General features: G+C 38.5%; 1 protein-coding gene across 1 annotated transcript in view; it reads left to right on the forward strand.

Annotated features, from left to right (window-relative positions):
- The first annotated feature begins 385 nt into the window (after positions 1 to 385).
- Positions 386 to 24617, forward strand: part of SUCLG2 (succinate-CoA ligase GDP-forming subunit beta) — a 102626-nt gene continuing 78394 nt past the window's right edge. The window contains exons 1-2 of the mRNA XM_085072331.1: positions 386 to 541; positions 19710 to 19851. Of these exons, the coding sequence (XP_084928457.1) occupies positions 458 to 541; positions 19710 to 19851 (226 nt within the window). The 5' untranslated portion in view covers positions 386 to 457. The remainder of the gene's footprint in view (positions 542 to 19709; positions 19852 to 24617) is intronic.

Here is a 24617-nt window from a genome sequence, read left to right on the forward strand (position 1 = left end):
TTCTGTCCATTGCCTCTTGTCCCATCGCTGGGCACCGCCGAGCAGAGCCTGGCCCATCTTCTTGAAACCAACACTTTAGACACACATTAACGAGGTCCCCTCTCACTCGTCTCTTCTAGAGGCTGAACACACACAACTCCCTCATCCTCTTCTCGTCAGAGATAAGGCACTTTGCCTCACACGGGCCTGTAACCTTCCCCACAGTGCCGACCTCGCTCACCAAGCCCCTCACGGCCTCTCACGGTGCACAGAGATGCCAAGCCCCCCTCAGTGCCCCCTCACTACCCCTCCTCACTGCCCCTCCACACTGCCCCCCTCACTGCCCCTCACCGCCCCTCACCCCGATGCCACTGCCCCTCACTGCCCCCCACCCCGATGCCGCGGTCCCGCCCGGCCCCTCTCCGCCTCCGCCGGGGCTTCCGCCCGGGGCGCGGGGCAGGGCGGGGACAGCGGTAAGATGGCGGCTCCCTTGGCCGGGCAGGCGGGGGCCGTGCTGCGGGACCTGGCCCTGCGATCCGCCCGCCTGCGGGGCGAATTCCCGGTGAGTGAGCGAGCCCGGCCCTGCCGGCAGCCTCCGCTCCGCTCGCCGTGCCCGCCCGACCCCGCGGCTCCGCTCGCAGCCGCGCGGCGCCCGTGTGCGGCAGCGGGAGGGAGCTTGCTCCTCCCGCCTTGGCTGTGGCTCTCAGGCTGCTCCCAGCCTGGAGCTCCGGCGCTGCGCGGGGTCGGGGCGAAGCTCAGGGCTGGGCAGAGCAAAGCGTGAGGGGCAGCGCCAGCTCTGAGCGCCTTTCTGCCTCCACAGCTAACAGTACTCTGGGTTATTTCAATGGCAGGGCTGGGTGACGCTGTGCACCAAGTGATACCGTTTGTCTGAACACGTTTCGGGTGGCAGCATCGGGTTGGTTTGGCTCGGCGCGGGTGGCTGAGGTCAGGCTGGGGTGAAGATGTCTGGTTTTGCTCTCCTGGGGAAATCCATCCTAGCTCAGGCTTCCCGGTGGCCTTGAACCTCACCGAGTGATGGGAAAGAGTAGGTGAGCCTCATGGAAGGCTCGGGGGTCTCTTGGGTCTAGCAGGAGTTCATTATTCTCCTCGACAGCAGCCATGCCAAGGTAAAACGAGATACGCACATTTTAGACAGTTCTTGAGCCTTTGGCAACTAGCTCTGTTATTTTATCGTTGAGCAGCTGCATGACAATCTGCTTGGGTCCACACTTGTGAGCATGAGCTTTTCCCAAAGCAGAAGCCCCTGGAGCAAACAAAGTGCATTTGTGGCTAGTTCTCTCCCCGGTGCCGCTGCCGGGAATGAATGCTGCTGGCTGCAGCGCAGGGCTGCGGCGGGTAAAGGGTGCTGCAGGCTGAGCTGAACTGGCGTTGCACAACTGCTGCTGGCTGGTTTATCCTTTAACCTGATGTAAGTTAACCACCTCAGTTGTAAATCTGAAGTCTTTTGTGCCCAGCTTGCCTATCTGAATGCTGGGTGCCATACTTGAGAACCCAGTGCAATTAATTTGTTGATGTAGCATTTGTCCATTTCATATACACACATAAACAGGGACAGTGCTTATGTGTGTATATGTACACAAACATTGATGTCTGTATACATACATTTATGTGTATATATGCAGATTTAATTTCATTAGTGTGGATGAGCAATGCTGTCAGTCACAACAATGTTTGGGGCATATGTGTAGTATGGTTGAAGATGGAAAGGCTGGAGTATGGACTGTTGTCTGGACAGAGTCATTTTGGTGTGAACTATAGAAGGTGTTTTGGTTGAGTTGCTCTGGTTGGTTTCAAGCCCTGTCTTTATCTGGTGCTGCAGTGGGGATTTGAGATACAGATGGAAATCAGGAGCTCATGCTCCATTTTGTCATCTCTCAAAGCATGGAGGGACTGTAAATTACCCCACTGAAATAACTGGGTATCAGCTCAGATTCTCAACAGTATTACTAGAATATCAAGGTGACCAGCTTTAAAAAAAACCCTTTTTTTTGTATATTATTTTCGAACTAGACATGTCGAACTTGTATAATAAGTCACATTTTGTTGTTCTGTTTCTGAACTGTGACAGATATTGAGAGCATCTCCCAAGATCTGTGCTTTCCAAGTAGGCTATTTTCAAGAACCACGTCAATACTGTATAACAACCAACCAAGTTCTTAATTTCAAAGCAAACCATTTTCTTTTATAAAGATCTTCAATTTTGCAATGCTATATAATAGAATCCCCATCTAAACAGTCTTTTAATCTTCTACTGTCTCAGACTTTAGGCTACAAATAAGTTGATCAACCAGAGTCTGGATTTCTGTGCTACAAAATGGGATAAAGGATCTTAGAGTAAGAGCCTTTCCATTGAGAGTTTTGTATCATTCATTCTGTAGCTCAGATGAGAAGTTACACTGGTACTTTATTTAGCATAAACCATCAAAACGTGTCCTCAAAGCCCATCACAGTGTTTCTTTCACGGATAAGGGTCTTCCATATGGTGAGGATGTGATCAAGAAATATCAGCTTTAAACTTTGTTGTTTTCGTAACCCTGTATGAGATTTAGACTCTTTCCTCATAACCCTTATGACTTACCATTGGAATGGTGCTTCTACACTTGGTTGCAAAATTTCTTATTATTTCAAAACTGTTGCTGTTTTTAACTGTGTTGAAACAAAGTCTTTGAGAAATTTGGTTGTACATTGTCATTGTAATCTGCACACATTTTCCTGTGTAACTTCATTTTAGGGGTGGAGTAAATGGCAGTTGATTCTACCACATGAAAATATTTGATCAATTTGATTTGATTTCTGCTTTCCCTTTACCTTTTCGTAACCGTTAAACATTTTTTACTCTCCTTGCTGTTTATATTCTTGGTAGATCCAGTTCTTCGTGCTTCTGGAGTTCCAAATCTGACCAAGTGTTTCAAGAAGATAAAAGATAGATTTGTGCATGTGGACAGGAGCACTCAGGCCTGCTCTTGCTGGAGCAACATTTGTAAAGAGCTGTGACAAATGCTCCGGGGACCACTCGGCAGCAGAATTCAATCTCGTTGGCTGGCAACAAATAGGCTCCATTGAAGGCTGTTTATTTGAATGGGAGTTGGATTGGGCCCTTTGGGAGAATGCTGTGTTTTCAAAATAGCTTCAGATGCACTGAAAATCAGCGATGAATATAAATGAGGAACAATTAAATCAGAATCATTACCAAAAAATGCTTAAGGTAATTCTCCTGTATTTGAATAGAATGAGCAGGTTGGTTGGGGCATTATGAGCCCTGCCCCAGCCTTTAAAAGGGGTCTCAGTCCTGCCAGAACACATCCAGATTCCACATGTGTTGAAAATATTAAAAAAAAAAAAGGGGTAAGATGGCATTAAACCATATTTCTGTTACAAAATCTGCTGGAATCTACATTTATTAAAAATAGGGAACTGTGCAAGGTTGCTCACTGCAGATGCCTTCGGTTCCTAAACATGGATTCCTCTAAAGCCTCATGAACAGAGAAAGTTCTGCCTGTTTTAAGAACCTGTCAGCTGTCATAGCTGATCTTCCATGCAACACAAAACATTACTGAAAAGAACTTTTCAATTCATGGCTTCAGAAGCTACTTTAATGTTGAATTCTTATTTTTTTCTTAATTTTCTTTGGAGTTCTTGAAAATTTCTTGAAGGTTTGGACTGCTTCCCTATTTGGCTTTTCCTGGTTGGCAGTTTTGCTATATTTTCAAGGTTTTACATTTAGAGGCAGGAAATACATGAGCCTACAGACTTTCACAAACAGCTTTTTCTGCAGGCACCTCATCCAAATGACAGGAAAGCCCTCTTCAAACTCTAGACAAAACTGAAATGCCAAAGTGGAGCAGATGTTTGGCCCACTCCTCCCCGGCAGTTCCATGGTTATTGAATCCTATTTTGAGATGAAAGAAGGAAATGAAAACATAAATATAACCTCAGACTGTGATTTTTTTTTTTTTTTAATTTTTTCCCCGGTTAGTTTTATACTAGTGGAACTTCTACCCTGGGAGCAATCTGGCTCTGGCACAGATACTCACAGCTTTGTCTTGAAGTAGAAAAGCTGCACTTTGCTACATTGATTTACCTTTCTTTGCATCTTACAGTGGTATAATCAGGGGATGGGGCTAATTAGATAAAAAGAGACAGCCTTCATGAATATGATATTAGATTGAGAATTAGCCACACCCCTGGTCTTGAACCTGGCTGTGAAGGAATAAATCCTTTTTCCTGACACTTCTTCTGAACTCCCAACTAGTTTACCCAAAGATGCTCCTTACATTTCTTGGATATGTTTAGGATTGGTTAAAGTTTTTTTTTCTAGAAAAGCAAGTGGGTTTTTTTCATTGATCTGCCTCTTGAGGAACTAGATAAAAGCATCAATAGACAAACTGTGTTTTCTTTACAGTTATCTGAGTGGTTGTTTCCTCCTGTTTTTCTCTGGAAATGTCAGTGTGTGTGGTAATTTTCCTTTTTTCTTTTTTTTTTCTTTTTTTTCCTAAGTCACCTTTCATTTGGTCTGTCTGGCTGATGACTGCCAACAGGGATTCTATTAAGAATGTGTGAAGATACTGAGATTCTTTTGGGAATACTGAGAAGTGAGATGAAGGTTTAGACACACTTGGGGTATAGTTATTTCTTAGAAGTAGTTCATTTCTCTGCTATTTTATAATTTCTCTTGTTTGGAAGGTTCATTTTCAGCAAAAATGGGCAATGTGTTCATTAAATGTTTAGACATGATATTATCACCCTCCCTGTTTGGGGGAATCACTTGTTCCAACATGACTTAACCTCAACTGATAATTTTTATTGTTGGCCACACCTGTAGTGAGGAGCTCAGCTCATTATTGCCTTGGCCAGTCCAATTTTTCTGTGCATATTTGTGACTATCATCTACAGCTTTGAGCATGTACCCTGAGGATTTTCTCCAGAAAATGTCCTCCTTTAATAGTCACTGCTGAGAAAAGCAGTTTCTAGCCATCTGTGACTCAGCTTATACTCATCTCTTCCATAGCTTTTTAATAAAACACAGGACAGAGAAGTCATGTTACCTGTGCAACTGCTTATGACAGTAACTTTGGAACTGGTAATTAAACATTGATCCATGATTAATAGCTGGCTAGTGAATTTATTTTAACTAGATAACAGCAGGAGTGGGCATGAAACAAACAGAAGTTAAGATTGACTCTTGTGAAAAATAGTCCCCTGTTCCTTAATAGGGGAGCTATGCTGTGCTGTTGAATTCTTTGCTGACTGAGTGAGACTTAAAACAGATTCTGAACTGCAAGCTGAAGCCATCCTTTAATGTGGTAATGAAAATGAAAACTCAAGATTGGTGTTTTAGTTTGCTTGTGACATTATGCTGATGGTGATGTTTTTGTATAATTAGTGACTAAATGTTAACTGTGAAGGAATTTAAAGGCTTGCTATTTTTCCACTTCCTTATTGGAACATTTTTTTTAAAATCTCCAGTCAACAATTTATACTGATAGCACAAAATATATTCAATAAATGCAAGTTTTGTTTTGTTTAAAAGGTGCTGCTTTGAGCAGATTTACCCATGAGCTTGTTTCTTCCTGTTCTCTCTCTGGTCTCTTTCTAATTGCTCATAGGTTTGCCTAAACTGTAAGAATCTGTATCCCAAAATTTAATTAAATTTTATTTTATTTTATTTCTGTGATGGTCTGAGAGTTTATAAGCTTTGAATCCAAAATCATAAAGCTCTAGGCACTCCCAACCCCATTGGACATGAATGCAGGTTGGGATATTTAATTCAAAGACCATCTCATTTAAGAAGTGACTTTTCAACATATTTTATGTTAAATTATTATTAATTTGTGTTTACTTGCCTTGCACATGAAGAGTTCTTCGTGCCAGATCAATTTAATTTGTGTATCATAGAATCACAGTCTGGGTTGGGTTGGTCTGAACAACGTGAGCCATGAGAAGCAGCATCAGTTTGTGTCAGGAGGAGAGAGAATCACTCATACTGTAGTTTAACTTTGATTCTTAACTCTAGTCCACCTCAATTCTTCCTGAGATGCAAAAGTTTTGTAAGAGTTGTCAGGAGGAATGAAAAATTAAGTGAGATTTTTGATCATGTTTGGTAGGTTTGCCTGCTTGTCCAAGACTTTTGACTGAAAAATATGAAGCTGCAAATTAAAAACCAGACACAGGTTACTAATGGGACATTTCATCATCTTTTGATATCTTCCTCTGAAGGAACTGTGGACAAAAGGACAGTTTAATTTGACATCTGCTAATTTCATGGCAGCCAAGAAAGCAGTTACTGCCTTGTGCAAAAAAAAAAAAAATGGTTGTTCATACAGAGCATGCAGAGTACTGGTATAAAAATGTCAGGGAAATTCCAGTTATTGGAGGAGTTCTATGTAACATTGATGGGTATAGGTAAAAGATAGAGCTATTCATGATAATTAAAGATGAAAGGGCTATTAAAAGCAACCATATCCTTTTTATTGTCAACCTACTACATCCTAAGGTCTGAAGATGGCATAAAAAATGTATTTTTCCTTAAATTTGCTATCATCTTCAATTCTGTCACTCCAAACACATTGGAAGCAGTGAATCTATTTAATTGAATTCTTTCATGCAGAGTTGCAGTCTAGATCTGTTTTTCAGTTAAATGGCTCAGATTAAAATAATCTAAAGCAACGCCATAAATTTTGGGGGTAGAGGAGCAGATATTTAGAGCTTGCTTTAAACCTGATGCAACATGATTAAATAAGATTCCAGTGCAGCTGGAAAGTTGGAGGTCTGTCTAGGGAGGGTTGATGACCCAGCTGAGACCCCCTGGGTCAGGATTTGTGGGCAGACCAACATCACTGACAGTGTTATTGTGCATTTCTGCTGCAGGCACCTTGACCAGCAAGAGTCAGATGAAGCTTCAGACAGCTGAGGAAGGCTCAGTCAGCAGGCCCTGGTCCTCACGGAGGACTGCATTCCCTCCAGGTTCTGTTGGAAAGATAACACAGCAGGGAACACATAATCATGAGATCCAGGAGGTTTCTGGAGAGCTCTGATAACAACTTCCAACTGCAGATGTCTGAGGAGCTGACAGCAGGAGACACTACTGAACCTCCCATGTGCAAACAGGAGCTGCTCAGGGAGCTGGCAGCTCCCTCTGAGGTGTCTGGCATTAAAGCCGAGGGAAGAACAGTGGCTGTTTATTTCTGTGGATACAGGATGGGCTGCAATATGACACAAGAAACAAGGCTGGGCATGGTCCTAATTTCTTTAACCAGTGGAGTAATGCCATCATCCTTTGGGCTGGAAGTGCTGTTCCATTGGATTAAGCTTTACCTTACTCTGTATAGTCAGAAATGTGGAAATCCTTTAAGGGTTTAAACTTTCAGGTCAGTGTCTTTGAGGATGATGAGATGATACTTCTTGTAGTGTCCCAAGCTTGCTTTGAGATCTGAGAGTGGCAGCAGGATGAATTTACAGCATAAATAATGGAGAAATATTAATAAAGAGATGACCTGCAAAGGAAGGAAAAATATTCCTGTTAAAGGCTGACTTTCATCAATTATTCTGGGTATTTTCTGGTTTCTCCCCAGTTCTGCCAAAGCAGCTGAAGGCTCTCTGCCTCTCTTATCTTTGTCTCTTAGACTTTGCTTCATGTCAGTCTAAGTTCAAATGGTCTAATTAAAACCAAGAATTTTTAATGTTAAAAGGTGTGAAGCATTCAGATTGAAACAAAAAATGAGTGCTAGTATTTTCCTTTCTTGCTGCTTCCAGGAAAGAAATCAGTGCAGACTATTCTGCACTGGTTTAATAAACCAGCTATGACTTAGGCATGCAGTGAAACTGTTTCTCTAGATATTTTTCCATATTTCTTTATTTTACTACAGTGGGCATTTGCATTTTTGTTGCTTGGAAGTGTTATGTTGCTTAGTGCTCAAAGTCATAATCTTCTGTGATGACATAGTTGGGTAGCGTGGAAATTATCATGATTTGACTTCAACATTAAAGAACTGGAACAAAAAAGCTGTGATTATGTTTCATATATCCTTCTCAGTGATGAAAAATGGAGCTCAAACTGTCTAAATTGGCATTTTATCGGTGTTTTTCTTAAAATATCAGTGACTTCTAACACTTGAAAAAACATTCTTCCAGGGTATGGTAGGCGTGAAACACTTCTTTGATAGATATGATTACTTGAGATATGAATGCAGAAACATTTCTCTTCATCTTATGGAATATGCTTTGAGTTTTGTAACAATTTAGGCAGCTTAATTTGCATGCAGGAAAGAAAAAAAATGGTAGTGGTTACTTTATCTCATGTTTGGTTGAACAATAGTTTTAAAAATTTTTCCTGGTTATTATTACTATTTAGAGCATTTCTTCGTAGTTGCATAAAAGTATCATTTTAATCTTGTAAAAAATCTGGAAATTCAACACTTTCATAAGATGAGAACAAAAATATAAAATTTCCCATCAAGATACTTAAAATAACAGAATATTTCTGATTTATGTGGAGAAGATGGCTTATTTCACTTTCTGAATGTGTTGTGCATATCACCAACAATCTTCTTTCATTTGCCAAGGCAGGGAATGTGTTACAGTATTTTCTGCAACTGATCATGCAGTTGTGTATGGTAGTGAGTTTATTTTCATCAGATACTTCAAAGCCTTACTTTTTAGGTCAGGAAAGTGTGCTTCTCTTAAAGCTTTGAAGTTTGAAATAAGCAAAATGAACATAATTTGACTAAAATTAATTACTAATGCAAAGCAGAACTTCTGATGGCAACTACACTGACAAAAGCAGAAATTGAATCTAGGAATTCATATTCTTCCTTTACCCAAGCAAAGGCTCTGAAAATCTATTCCAGAGGTGTAAAGTTTCTATATACACACTTGCTCTTTGGGCACATGTGGGTGTACAAGAAGTAAGTTTAATACTGTTTTGTTCAGCTGAAATTTGGGTTAAAAATGGAAGGAAAAAACGTTTTGAAAACGATCTTGGCAGTAAGGACAAAGGGCATCGTTTGGCCATTTGAGTGGAGTGGCAGCTTGGTGTTTGGGCAGCCAGCTTTGTCTTGTGACATCCTGTTTGTGATGTGACCTTCTGCCTGTTGTTTGAACCAGACAGTTTTCATGTATTCCCATGGAATGAGGCCTGCCCTGTTTCAGCTGGCTTTTTGGGAGCTGCTAATGGTTCACTGCTCAGGCTTGTGGGGCCAGGGTGTGCTCAGCCCTGCTCAGCCTGGTCCACACTAACCAAAATACATCCCAGAACTTCTCAGGGTCACAAGGGTGCTGTCATTTAATTTGTAGAAATTTCATTTTGCTGATTGCATGTAAATAGAGGCCTGAATACTCCCCTGAGTGGTGAGCAGGATGCAGTTGTCAGGGATTTGGGGATGTCCTGCTTAATTTGGAGGCCTGACCAAAACAGCTGCTGAACAATAGGCTGGTAAGGTGTGGGAAATGAAGAAGGGAGATCAGGGTTTTCCTGCTCGAGAGGACTTTCTTCCCACCATCTCCTCTTCTCCTTTTGAGCACTTTAGTCCTCACAAATCCATCCATGCAGACCTCCAGAAGGATCATCCATCAAGGTGGTGGCTGCTAGAGCACGAGGATGTGGGCTCAGATTCTGGTTTTGCAAGATAAGGAGAATAAGAATGACAGAAGGAGCTCAGGTCTGACCCTGTGCATGTTCCTGGTAGTTTACAATGGAGCTTAGTGGGGAGGAGAGTGTATTTACAGAATAGCTGTCAAAATCCCTGAGTGTAAGCAAGCTGTAAATAAGTCTATAAAGTGGAATCGTTACTGGAGATTTTAAATCTGCAATGAGTGAAGGACTTGCTTCAAGTTCATTCTTGTGTCTGCTTCTTTGCATGAGAAGTAAACAAGGATAAATCAGAAAGCTGAGTTTATACATATGTAGGCACATTGGAAGATATAAAGGCACATTGGAAAAGAATTGTGTAGTTTCATTTGTATTTTCTGGAGCTAATGACCTGACTGAGTCCTGCAGTGGAAGAACATCACACCGTGCTACATCATGTCCTGGACAGAGTGCAGGGGTTAAGCCTGGGATTAATCAGTTTGCAATCAGACAGATTATCAAAGGACAAGAAGGAGTACAAGATCAAGTCAAAAGAACATAGCAGGGCAGGCATTCAAGAACCCTTGAAATAAAAGGGTTTCTTGCAGTAGACAGTGAGCAGGAACATTCAGGAGAACTGTTAAGGGAGTCATTACATTTTGTTAAGAATGCAGTCAGGATTTCCAGTCTTACTTCCATCCTGGCTACATTTACTATCCTTCCTATTTCATCTGTAATACTGTGAAATGTCCAAGGCATAACTGAGATGTTTCTAAAACTTTATTTTTCCTGTGCATATTGCTAAGGCTTAGTTTAAAGGGAAAGGTTCATGAATAGATACTGTTCAGTTTTGGGTTTTTTTAATCCAATGAATATGTCTTTGTAATCTAAATTTCAGAATAGTGAATGAGATGGGTGCTGTCTTCTGAAATCCTCTTCTGTTTCTGTGACATTTGTTAAAACACAGCAAAATTGTACTGTTTCCTGTTGGAGCTACTGTGGAAAGATTTTGAAGGTGGGCTTTAATGAAAGAGATAAATAAAGCAAAAAAAGCCTTGCCAGCACCCAGCCACTTGAGAGCTGATGGACACACTCCTGATGTTCCTCTTTTCACCACTGGAAGAGGAAAGAAAGCACTGAATCAAAAATAAAGAGGGATATTGAAATACCATTATATGTTTCCTAATAAATATTGATTAATATGTCATTGCAGTTTAATATATTTCTTTAGTGGAAGGGAACATTGTTTTTAAGGTGGAAGAGGTAAATCCTTATGAATATTTAATATATTTATTAATGAATTAATTTTGAGGTAGTGGATATTGAATGAAATGTTTAAACCCCCCAGTAATGGTGGCATTTGAATTTTAATGTGACAAAACTTTTAATAGAGCTACATATTTTTAAATTCAATTACCTTGGAAAGTTGGCAGTTCAGCTAGTGAACGAGTTTTGGGGAGGTTCACCCACTTCAGTGAGCAAATTGGGGGAGAGTAAGGGAGTTTGATTCATGACTTGATTTTGGGGTCAGATCCAGTAGGCTTATTTCTTTAGTAAAATCATTCACTTTCCCAGGTTAATTTTAACATTTTGGGTAGGCTGTTCAGGTTGAGGCTGAAACTGTTCTTTTTATAATTGGTTTCTGCAGGATCTTGTTACTTTGAACTGTCCTGTATTACATAAAAATGCCAGACCTTCCTACTCTGCCTAAAAGTGCTCCCTGCTGCAGTCCCTGTGTCTAACTTTGTATTTTCTTCTTTAAAATTGTGGCTCATATACCCATATCATGTAGAGGGTATTTTATAGGTGTTTATTTGATAGAAATTTCTGTTAATTTCTGTGATATTGTTGAAATAAAACTTCTTTGGTAAGACTGAAATTTGAAGGAGAGCTTGATATTGTTTCTCATTTAAATTGTGCATGAATAAATGATTACAAATTGACAGATATCTCTTGTAGTGATACCTTTCTTGAGTGAAAAACCAATTTCTATTTCCTTCTTAATTTAGGAATTTAAAATTATTAAGAGAGAGAAAGAGAAACTAGGTGCAGCCCCAACCCAAGCAAAACCAGCTATGAATTGAAAATTTAATCCCTGCTTTTGTTTTCAGGGCTGTGTTGCATTGCACTAAATCTGCAGATGAATCAGCTTTTCCTTAGGATTTATTAGTAGCAATAACAGAGGTGCAGCAGGTGGTTGTGTAGAAAATGCAATGTTCTCCAGGTGTTTAGGTCCATGCACTTTTCAGAATTTGTGCCTTTTTCAGAGAGCTCACCCAGAGGATTCACTCACTACCAGGCTTTTATTATTCCATTGAATAGTGTACAATATTTTCTGCTTTTAATTTGTTTTGAAATAATTCAGCCATATTTTATAATGCCTTATGGAACTCATCAATATTGTCTGTGTATCTGTCTAATGAGAGTTCAGTAAATTAGCATATTCATTAAACAAACAAATTATTGTTCTGTTAGTAATTGGTGACTGCCTGTTTCTCAACAGATGAGTGATGTCAACTGGCATCTATTGGTTTAGTGTGCTTTGTTACCTACAGGTGGGTAATCTGTGGTTGATATCCTTGCTTTATTAGGCTGTATTAGAATAATCACTGCTGCTGGTGATGGAAGAAAAGTAGTTTGTCTTAACTAAAAAGAGTGAGATCCCTAAATAAACCTTCTTTAGCTTTTCAGTTAAAATAGCTTCCTTCTCTAAAACTGACATGTTACTAGTTTAACAAAGCTCTTCCCTTCGTTTTTTGATGTTTGTCACCATCCTTGTTTCCTGCTGGGATATTCTGTGATTCCTGCCTTCCTATCTCTGCTTTGCAGTGGCTCCTCTTAAAAAGAATCTTGCAATGTGTGACAAAAGAAATTGGCTTTTCCTTGAACTATGGGAAAGTATTCAGAGAAAGATTTAACTGAGCACTTGTTTTGGTTGCATGAACTAGAACTAAATGGTGACACAAAGACTTAGTATAGTAATAAAAAAAATCCTGTGATTGTTTTAAACTAGATTTCTGAAGTAAAGTTCTTCTGGAATGTTACTGAATTGCAGTGAATTTGAGTAATTGCTTTGGAAGGAGAAATGCACTTGAGCAGGTAGTTTCAGATTGTGTTCCCCAGGCTTGGGTTGCAGCAGGCAGTGCAGCCTCAATTTCAGTAATGAGAGCTTCTGAGCAGAGGTGGTGGCTTGTTTCACTCTTTTGAAGTTGTTAAACTTGGCATACTTAAATAAAACTTATGCTTTCCAAGCTCTTGGCCACCCTCTCAACCGGTTGAGTCCAATTTTTGCAAACAATTTAACAAGAGCAATGCTAATAATTATAGTAACTGCGAGCTTCTTTTGTAGCCAAGTCCCCATTTCTTTTTTCTGTGTTTTTTGAATATATTAAGAGAACCATTTAGTTATTTAACACAGGCATCTTGTTTCAAAGAGTCATAGATGTTAGGAATAGTAATAATTATCCACCAGAACAGGCAGTCCAGATTTACTGAACAAAAACGTAGGGGCATACTTCATGTGTGTTTTTTCTTTTATTTGAAGTTAGGTTTCATAAACCATTGTTGCACTGACAGATCTCACTCGTTCTGAAAAGTGAGTATATGGTTCAGTGGTATAAAACAGTAAATTGCCCCTGCAGTTTATTGATCAAAATGCCTTAGCCTTTAGAAAACTAGGAAATGTGGTAGTTTGTGGTTTTGTTGGTTTTTTTGAGGTTTTTTTCTGTGAGACGTACTGTATTTTACTGCTCAAAATATTTGGTATATTTTCAGGTATTAGTATGGAGCTAAAAGGCCTATAGCTGTTAACTAGAGTTTTTGTGTTAGTTTTAATACAGTGAAAATTAATTCCCATTTGTAGGAATAAATAATGAAACTTAACTGTTAAAAGGTCTTCAGCTGTACTTGTGTAATTTAAAATCAAACTCCCTTGTTTAAGGCTTGGTCTGCTTATGGTGCTTTGATACAGACTGAAAAACAAGCAATTCCTGGCTGCTGGGAACAACAATATGGAAACTGTTTTAGTCAGGGAAGTATTTAAGACTTCTTCCTAAACCAGCTCACAGAATCAATTTTATCCCTCGTAAATATATCACAGAGGTCTAGATTGAGACTTTGATCATAATGCTCAGTGTTGGATGAGGCTGCTGGACTCTGCTGATACCAAAGGGACCTCTGTGCCATATGGCATCACAGCTAAAGTGGGCAATTTGGGATGTTGATGGAAGGCAGTTTCCTCTGTGGATTTTAAATAGGATGACCTGGATGCTAGCTCCTGCTTTGGAAGATTAAAATTGCTGGTTTGTGGCAGCCAGCAGGACGTTAGTTTGGAAGGGCATTTGCTGTCCTGTTTTCCATAATGTGTCCCCAGGTTTGCAGTGTTGGCCATCTCTGGAGAGAAGGGGATGTGTGGTTTGGCTCAATGGGACAAACCTTACAGCCCAGCAGCCTTACCATGACTCTTTCCATTTCCATTTGGGCTTGAAACACTTGCTTTCCTACAGAGCATGTTTTTGCTTTTTATGACTTACATTTGTGATAAACTTCTGTTTAGTGTAGTGCTTTTTTGCTAAAGTTTTGTTTATTGTCAGGTTAACTTACTCATTTTGGGGGCACTGCCAGCATACTGAAATAAGTGGTTTAGTTTGTTTTCAGTGGCCTATGTGGTATATTTTAAGTATATGACCTCATAAAATGTGTCTATACCCGCCGTGGTTTATATGAGGGTATTCAGTTTGGTTTATTTTTGAGAGAAACTTTTACATCTTTGTCAATTACAGAGGCTGTATGTCAATAAATATAATAAAGGTTTATTCCTCATATTGATGAATGGTCTGCTCTTTCATTACTGTCATCTTTGTGTATCTGTTTTCCTTCATATGTGCTTGGAATTGTATTACAGGTCAGAGTGCACAAATCGAATAAACTGGAATGCTGTAGAATGTGTTGGCTAAGCAAATAGATTTTTTTGGTGACAGGCATTTATTTTTGATCACATACACTAAACACACCTCCTTTTAATTTCAGACACAGAATACATCTGAAAGACCTCAAAAACTCCACAGTTTTTCTTCCCGACTTACTTCCAATATAACCATTACAATGAACACCAAGTTCATAAAACTTGATACTTTATATATTTGACATACAATTTGCATTCATGCAGAGATAATTCATGTTGCTAGAGCTGTTTCATACTGGCACAGGATCTGTAAGCACAGTTACAGCTACTTGGCTTGAGTGGAGCGACAGAGGGGGAAGAGACAAGTGGGCATTTATTTGACCAGCTTTACTGCCAGGTGCTTTTAGGAGGCCCATCTTTGTTTTGGGTTATTAATACTGGCTTCCATTCCTGCTGTGAATGAAAAGGGAGTGTTGGATGGTAAACTGTGTCTTCCTTTTAACAGTCCTGCAATAAAATGCATCAAGCTATGTTAATGAAAACAGCAGAGCTGCTCAAATTATATAGGTGTGTCGAGGGATGTTCAATTATCCTAGAAATTTGCTTAGTGGTGGTTTTGTTTTCTTTAATAGTGTTGATTAACACTGGATTCTCTTTCCCAAGCTAGAATTATTTGGCATTTTACAAAAGCAGAGATTTTACCTGGAGAACAAGTAAATATTTATGTTTGGGGTTTTTTTAGAGAAATTATCTAAATATGAACACTTTACACGATATGGTGAAATACTTAGTTGTGGATTGTTATCCAGGATTGTTCCATGTGGAATAAGGTATGAAATGGAACTAAATTTTTTGAAATTTGATTTTTTTAAGATCAAGAGGCCTCAGTTATAGTAGAGGATATAATTTGAATCTTCGGTTGTTTGTCAGACTTGACCTTTCAGTTATTCTTTTTGACAGCTTCTTCATATACTTGTTACAGAACAGACTGAAGTGATTCTGTTCTCTTTATTCTATTTTAAAAAGTCAGCCTTGGATATTTTACCAAAGAATGAGAAAACCTTGTACTGAGCATATAGGTTCAAGTAAGAAATAATCAGTAACATAATCTGATGAAGTTTGGGTTTACTGATGCTACTCGTGTACTTATGTGGAACATTTATTTCCAAGCAGAGTTTTGCTGAAGTAGTTAACATGCAACTTGCAAACTTCTCGATGAACGTGCTAAGACAGTTTTTTCTGGTTTTATGTGTGTGTGTTTTCTTTTTCCAAAAGCAAGCACTCAGAAGATACCTCCTGGGTCATTTGAAAGATGTTGTACGTCAGAGTAGTTAATGCTGCATATATAACAACATTGCAGTGTTTTCGAAATCTGGGTGGTTTTTTTTTTTTAATATATTGAAGCAAATTTCTGCTAGAAAATGTACTTGTAGTTCCAGTCCTGTTGAACTAAGTTGTTATTTTTTTAGCCATTATTATTTAAATAATGCTTTTTTTTTTCTTGTCAAGTGATAGCTAAAGAATTGGCAAATGGAATAGTGGAAGAATAATGCAACTGCTCTCCAAATACATTATTTGTGCAGAGCCTTTAGCATTTTATATTAAAAAATCCCAAACCACCAAACAAAAAGGTGGTAAACAAGAGATTATGCTGGTTATATGAACAATCAATTTTTTTGTCTAGCAGTAGTCAATAAACCACTGATACAGTTCTGCAACAGCTGACCTTGTTAAGATGCTCAAAAAGAAATGTTTGCTTTCTTGGTGTATGTGCCACTCATTTAATCATGTTCTTGAACCAAACATGGTCTTTGCCTATATAAAGAAGGAACTTTGAACAGAAAGCTTGTTCAGAACAAAAACGCAGTTCCTGGTAACAGTAATTTTCTAAATCCTCTTCACTCTGTAAGCTTTTGGTCGACATTAGTGTGACTCTGACTGGTAACAAAAATCTTGGAGGTTGGGGAAGGGAAGGGAGATTGGAGGTGAGCCCCAACCAATACTTTGTGCTTCTGGAAAATGCCAAATAATTCTAGCCAGCGGGAGAGAACCTGGTGTGAAATTTGTACTTTATTGAATAATTCTGCCTTCATCTCACTTCACGTTATTGCTTGGTTGAGGCCTTTTGTTCCACTTACTTGAGTTTTGGGATTTTTGATGTTGTCTTAGATGTTGTCTAAGGAAATGTTGTCAGTTGTAATAGAGCACTATTTAAGTATATTTAATCTCTTTGATAAACACTTACATTAGAAATTTAATCTTAAGAAATATCTTATTAGGATGAATTTAATTCCTCTTTAAAGCTTTATTGTTTTAAATAATATTTTATTTTCTGTGTGCTGCTAGTAATGTTTTCTTAGTCTTACGAAGTTAGTTTTTGAAGCCTGTTTGAAATTTTTGAGAATGGTATAAATGTATTTGGAGGGTTGGGATTGAAGACTCTTGTATAAAGTCAGATACAGATTTACTGCAACCAAAACATCTTTGAGCTGGGAATTGGTTCAAAGAATCATTTGTTTACTCATGTTTCTCAGATTTCATGGTCACTTTTTCTTTGTCTTCACCCTCAAATGCATGTCCACAGCTGGTTTGGTTTTTCAAGATGGTCTTGAAAGAGCAGTCACCCCGGCAGATTCAAAGCTTGTGCTTTATTTCATCTCTTGTAACTGCTTTATTTTCCTGCTGTTCTCAAGACATATGGTTTGTATCCTGCGAGTGCTTTAAAGCAAGTTTTTCATGTTCCTTGCTCTTCAGAGCTTCTGGTACAGACTTCAGATACTTATTAATTTTATCAAGCAGTTCATTCGCAACCAGGAGTTTGTCTTTTGTGCAAAGTCTTGATTGAAAGTCCTCAGCTGGCGCTCAGTAAGATGGCCTCTCTTAGAATTGTGTAATGTAGGAGGGGGAAAAAAATGTTCCCTCACCTGGAGCTGGTAGGCTTTGCTTTTCTGTGCCAGCAGTTCTTGAGCAGATTTTTGTCTCATCACCCTTAGGACTGCTTTGACAGTTTTCAAAGGAATTATTCTCTTATTTATTCTCTTATTTCCTTTTTGTGTTCCTCAGACTGTTCTGGTTCATAATTTATGAAAGAAATAATGTCATAATATCTTAATATTATTTGTCCAGTTTTTATAAGAGAACAGACCCATGCTCCTCTGCTGGTGTATAACTGCACTGTATGCATATGTAATAAGATTTTTAGCATCTCAGCAGTGAGGGATCTCTGTGGGATATTTTGAGTTATATTTTCAAATTGAAAAGCTGTTTTATCCCAAAAGCACCTAAGGTGCCAAGAGGGTATTTGGGAGCAGAGGTCACTGCAGTTCCTGTCGAGCAACAGCAACAAAAGCTTTCCCCAGATGAAAGTGTTTGAATATTTTCCTTCTCATTTATTCGATTTAGATCAGCTTAGTATTACCTACATGTGAAACTGATTTATTGTTCTAAGTTATGAATAAAAGCTGTTTTGAAGACTTGGTCTTAAATTATGAAACCAATGACCAAAATTTTATCAGCTTTATTACTGAACCTTAGAAATGTTTAGATAAACCTAAAGTGTGTCTCGTGGCCCTTAGTGTTAATGCTTTTGTGGAAATGATCCTGAAGTAATAGTTGTCAGAGCAAAGCAGAGAACTTATAATAGGAAAACAAATTAAACGTCAACAATTATGAAAGTGACTTTAAATTTTGACCTTACATTTGAAGTATTGCATAGCTGTAATAACACATTGTCTGTGAATAGCATGGAGGAATATAAATCATATGAAGTGTCTTTATGATGTGCAGAATTAGAGATAGCCACGGAGCAAACTGACAATGTCATTTCGTTCCTCTAAAATATGTTAATCAGGTTATGGATAAAAGGATTTAAAATGTCATTCTGAGCTATTTGTGACTGTTTAAGTTCAGTGGAAGTCACTTTTACAGAAAACATGCAGTTATATACTGTTAAAGATGGGTTTGTGTTTTCTTTTGTGCTATGTTTCAAAGAGAATAGAACAGATGGGAGTTTGCTTTGGAGACAACTCAGCCTGTAAACCTTGAGTGTTGTGAAAGGGTGTGTGTTATTGAAAGAATTTAGCATGGAGGGTTTTTGTTTTCAGTAAAATGTTGCATTAGGTTAATTTTTTTTTTTTTTAACCATGCTGTTAGAGATCAAAGTATTAGTGTAGTAAATAATCCTCTTTGTCTAACATTTCTAAATATATACCACTGGCTTGCATGTTATGTTCCTTACTTCAGGAGAAACCAAGAATTGATTGTGGCTGGCTGCCAGGAGGACAGCAGTTTGTCTCTCCATGTGGGAAAAGCATCTTTTGCTGGCACAAAATGGGATTACACCATTGCCAGCAGCCAGCTCCACCTTTGCCATTATACCATTGCCAGGAGCCAGCTCCAGCTCCTTAATTACTGCTTTTGTATGGAACAATTTATCCTGTGTGGAGAATGTGTCCTTTCTTAAAACCATTCAGTAAAGATCCTGTGACTCCTATAGTATTTCAAGGTTTCCTGCCAGGACAAGCAAATGTGATGTCTTGGTTTGTGTGAGGTTTCTGTGTCTTTGTAGCCATGTGTAGGGGTGTAGAAATGTTCCTGTTCCCGCAGGATTCCAAACTGGCACGTTGGGAATGAGGAGGGAATTCTCCAGCTGTTGTTGGCCTTGCTGGTGTCCTCAACAAAACCTCCTTAGGAGCACAACCAGCAAAGCAGAGATTGCAGACCACTGAAAATATATGTAGTGGTGGATGGTTTCATACAAAGTAGTGCTAGTTCCATGCTAGTTGTTGTTCTTCTCAGATATGCTGCAGCAAATGCATAGAATCAGTGGGAATCATTTTATAGGGAGGAATTAGATAAAATGTCATATAATAAGGATATTTAATATGAAACGGAATTTGTTTTAAGGTTAACAGTTGGTACTATTTTTATAGCAGAGGATAACAAAAACATAAATAGATTTTAGAGTTCAAGCCAAATTTGCCTTGATATTAAATGCAAGACATTTTGTCTGGCCAAGTGAGCCTTGTGTGGCTTTTAAAAAATATCTGTAGCTTTCAGGGTACTTGGGATGCACAAATGTTAAGAAGAGGCACTTAGGTAAATCAATACCTATTTTACCTTTTCTCTGGGTGTTGTTTAACTGCTGGTCTGAGATAACCATAAGGTGGAGGAGCTCAGTGGGCTGTCTCATGAACTGTTCTTAATGAGCATTATGTTATTTTCCCCTCTCGTTTTTTCTAGGCTGTTCAATTAACCCCCAGACGATGGCTCAACCTGCAGGAGTACCAAAGCAAAAAAATAATGGCAGACCATGGGGTTACAGTTCAGAGATTCTTTGTAGCTGATTCTGCAAATGATGCCCTGGAGGCTGCTCAGAGGCTGAGTAAGTTGACTGATAATGGGAGGAATCTGCTTCACTGGGTAGCAATCTGGAAAATAAATTGTTTTCTAATAAGTTGCATACAGTCTTTAAATTCATGCATACTGAAAAGCTTTGATATTTTATCCAGACCATAAATGTATGCCTAATTTTATATGTGAACAAGTTTATAACAGCAATACTTAGAGCTTTATTTGTCAAATGTTTTGTATGCAGCATGTAACATGAATTCTTTAATTAACATAATAATTCAGAACTTCATGAATAGTTGCTGAGAATTTTTTTTTTGATGTACTTGATATAATTTAAGGAACTCCAATGAACTTGTGTAAAAAGCCATTTTCAAACAAAAATCTGCTCTATTAAAAAGCAAAGGAAGGAGAATGCTGTGGACTGTCCATTTTAAAAGGTACTTAGCATCTATTTGGACACAGTGTGCTTTAGCTGAGCCTGCTTTGAGCTAATGGGTCAGACCAGACAACCTCCAGAGGTTCTTGCAGCCTCAGTTGTTGTGTGATTCTATGAAGAAATAAAATGTGCAAGAGAATTTTATAGATGTGTATTTGTTGATGTGTGTGTCCATATGAAGAAATCAAAAAGGTGAGTTGAGTTACAGTCACAAAAGGATGTGACAGTGGCTTGGAGAGAAGATCCTGCTTCTGGAACTTCATTCTGGTTCTCTGATGACATCCTCATTTTAGTGTGGTGAGCATAAGATAATAATGTTGGTCAGAAGTGAATTTATGTAATAGCTTTGTTCTCAAAAAGAAAGTGTTGAATCACTTTGTCAATCTGTTCTAACTCTGAAATAATTTCTCTGCTTTTTAAAGTTGAATAGTTTGCACAGTTTTCCTCTTTTCATTTAGCTTTTGTTAATATATCAAACATCCAAATGCCAGAGGCCAGACATTATTGTAGTCTAATTGTGTAATAACAGGAAGGTATTTTTATTTATTCTTTACATAATGCAGAGGCCACTTGGTTAAATGCATTTCAGTTTTGCACACTGGAAGGTAAATGAACACAACTTACTCATATCCAAGATCTCATCAGAGCTCAAGTAGCTGAGTAGCATTAGCATAATGGCTTGTTCAATCTCTAGAACTTCATTAGGGGGATACATTTTTCAGTGATCAAAGCCTTCTTCTGACAATCTGTATATTTGAAAATATATTTGAAACAAAAAATTAAATGCAACTGTTATGGTCATTTAGCATTACAAAATGGAAAAGTCTGACACAAAGCAAAGGATATAAAATTGGAATGTTTCCTCATGTCTGGATGTCTGAGAAAATCAAGAAATGCTAACTGAAGCTGTGGCAGGTTTATCACCAATCTTGCAGCACTTAAAGTCTCCTCTTCGTGATTGAACTCATAAATGGATTGGTCTGTCCAATAACTATTGCTATTTTTGATCTCTGTGACTATTTGGAGAAATAAATTACTCCATTAAAGGCAGTGAACCTCATCAGTTTTATAATGCTAAGTTTATTTTAAATAACCTCAGTAGCTTGCTTGCTTTGCAGATCACAGAAATATCAGTCTACTAAAACCAACAAACAAACAGTGTTTAAATAATCAAAAGTAAAATCTAAAAAAACCATTTGCCAATGAAACTTTATCGAATAAATTGTATTTTAATTGTGTTGGCTTGTTAGCCCTGCAGAAAGTGTAAGGCAGTGGTACCTTTCTTCATCTGATGGAGTTGCATTCAGCTGTGCAGCACTGCTGAGCACGAAAGAATTGTGGTTTATGGTGTGGAATCTATTTCATGTTGGAATGACTGACACTCCATTGATCCACTTAATAATTAACAACATCCTCGTAATCATTCCGATGGTGTGCTGTCCTTGTACTTCTAACATGCACTTTGAAAACTAAGAATCAAGAACATCAGTTTTGCTACTGTGGTCGTTGTTGTTCCAGGATTTCAGCTTTATCTTCTTTATGATCCCTCAGATTAATATTGTCTCTGTCACTCAGGTTTATCTGCACAATTTGCATTGAATATGCAACCACACAAAGCAAAAAGACATGGGAAAAGAAGAAACTTCAGCCTACAAAATAAAATAACCAGTGAAGGCAGTTTGGGGATGTTGTTGATAGACAAGCATTCTGCAGTAAATGTGGGGAGAGGCCAATCTCCACTGCTGACTCCTGTTCAAAAATGTGATGTTTTAAATGCTGAGTGCACCATTGCAGCTGCCCTTAACTTTTGCTTCTTCAAACAAGAAAAGATGCTTGCCAACATATTTTAAAGATAAAAATAGGATAAAAGTTCTCAAAACTTGAAAGCCAAAGGTTCAGTATTTTTCTTGTGAAAGGAAATTCCTTCTATAGCCCTCAGGAAACAAGAATTTTCCTTTATGATCTTACAGCATTACATCACTCATACAGATTTGAGTGTGTTATAAATGGGTGCAGATTAAGGGGATAGGAATTATTGTCATGGAAGTCTGCATAAAGTCTGGAATTCACAATTTAATTTCACAATTTCACCAACTATTTTGTGCTTGACAGAGCTGCCTTTACTGCTGCAGGGCCTGTGCTCACCAGTTTTGCTATTGTTGGATTTTCTGTTGATGCAATGGAAAGAGATGAGATTAGATAATTCTTGCTGCTGTCTTCACTTGTCGGGAAGGTGTTAATGCATGTCTTCTTGAAAGGGTTTGCCTTTATCCAGTATCAGCAGTTTTGTTACACTTTGCTCATTTCCTCTGTTTCTCTCTATTTTTATTAATATGTACACTGAATATTAATTTTCTCAAAGACTTTCAAAACTTACCAACTGCACAAAAGGCAGTCTACAAGGAATTTTTAATGGAATGAAAGGATTGATTTTTTTTTTTTCCCTCCTAAGATAAGAGTGGCAGATGTGAAGAAAATTAATATGACATCACTAACATTGACTTCAAAAGAAGTTGTACACAATAAAAAACGCAGAATTAAGCCCCAAGGAATTCATTGCCTTCTATATGCTAAGCAATTTTCAGGTGTAACTGTTGTAGAGAAGGCAATATTTACAGACTGCCAAGAAATTCAGTTACTGTAGTTTTCTGGTTTATGTTAAAATTCCTTGGTTTTCAAGAGAGGAAAGAAAAAGATGTTGTGCTGTTTTGCTGCACAGTATGGTGTTGCCTGCTCTGCTCCCTGAAGAAACAATCTGTAAACAAGTTCTTACAATTCCATTGCAACCATTTAATAGAAAACAAAGTGAAATATTCGGGAGCTGAGTTTTTGTCTGAAATATAAGCTCATCTGGCTGTTTTTGTATTAACTCACAAGTCTTCTGATCTAATCCTCACTTAATTTAGGGTTTGTTTAGCCAGCAAAGGCATTTCCTTACTTGCTCTTTCTTCTCCTTGTACTGTTGTACCAATGCCTAAGGAAATAATCCTTTTTTTATGATATTTATACCCCCACTGAGGGTGTGTGCATTTCTGCAGCATTTCAGGGCCATCACCTGCTCTGGGCTCCTCCAGCAGAAGCCCTGAAGTCTCGTGCTCTGCTCTTTGTGCTCTGCCTGATGGAGAAGTTATTAAGGGTCCATCATGTCAAACTAGGAGGTGGACAGAGCTCAGAGGAGCTGTAATTATTCTGGAGGGGATTGCTGTGCACTGTCATTTGGCTCTTTGAATCAGTAGAGGACTTAGAGGTGGCTGGCACTGCTGACAGTCCTCAGTCGATGCTGGGAGCTTGGCGTGTGTTTTCTTTGTCTGAATTTTAACAAAAGCAATAGAATGCTGCCTGTTGCCACTTAGAGTGTTTCATTACATTTAGGAATCAGTCAGGTGCAGTGTTCACACTCTATCACAGAGAAATGCAGTTCAATTGAGTGCAAGGTTTTTATTCACTCTTCTTTTAAAAAAGTAAAACGAAATATAGCCTCTGCGTGTCCTATTTCTATTGCTTATGCATGAGGGAACTCATAAAATTTGGCTTTGGACTGAAGGCATGCTTTTTATATCAGCCTGGAGAGGTAAACATGTATTTTATAAAAAAACAGAAAAGGTTTATTGAAGCATCTTTTCATGAGGTCATTTACCTGTCACCTATTATTCACCATTTTTTAGAATATTGAAACAGTTCTTGGTCATGTGAGCACCAGTCTCCTTCCTAGCTCAGCTACTGAAGTTTTTTCCTTCCCATGGCTTTTTAATTTAAAGGGAAGGCTGCATTTTTAGATGCTATTCTAGATCCCTTATCTGAAAATTCACCTCTCTAGTACTAGTTGTGGAAACCACTTGAAAGCAATTTATGTTTAGAAGGGATCAACAATTGACCTTTAGGTTGGCAGTGTCCTTTTTGTGTAGATTATGAAGAATTTGTTGGAGATAATGCTGTCTGCATTTAATCTAAGCTTTTATGCTGGGAAAATTAAAAACATCCTTGAACCTGATGTTCTGAGGATATTTGAAATGTGAATTCAGGTTCTTTTTTGTTATACCAGGAAGAGCTTTTCCATGAGTATCCTGTACAGAGTGGCCCTCGATATAATGTTTTATTTGAGCAACTTGGCTGCTTAGCTGATCTTTCTTTACTATCATCATGGGGTTTCCTTATGTGATTTAATTTCCTCTCTGTTTCTCTCCATCAAGATAGGTAGAAAAATTGCTTCTTTCAGCATTTCTGTGATTTCCATATTTCTTTCCATTGTATGCTTCACTGTGCAGTAATAATTTTTCACCTGTGCATAGGGAATTATTTCTCAAAAACTCTCATGTACTTAGTGCTTATAACTAGTTGTTTTTTGGAGCCACTCAGGTTAT

The sequence above is a fragment of the Lichenostomus cassidix genome, chromosome 12 (genome assembly GCF_008360975.1).
Source record: "Lichenostomus cassidix isolate B80296 chromosome 12, HeHo_3.0, whole genome shotgun sequence".
Taxonomy (NCBI): domain Eukaryota; kingdom Metazoa; phylum Chordata; class Aves; order Passeriformes; family Meliphagidae; genus Lichenostomus; species Lichenostomus cassidix.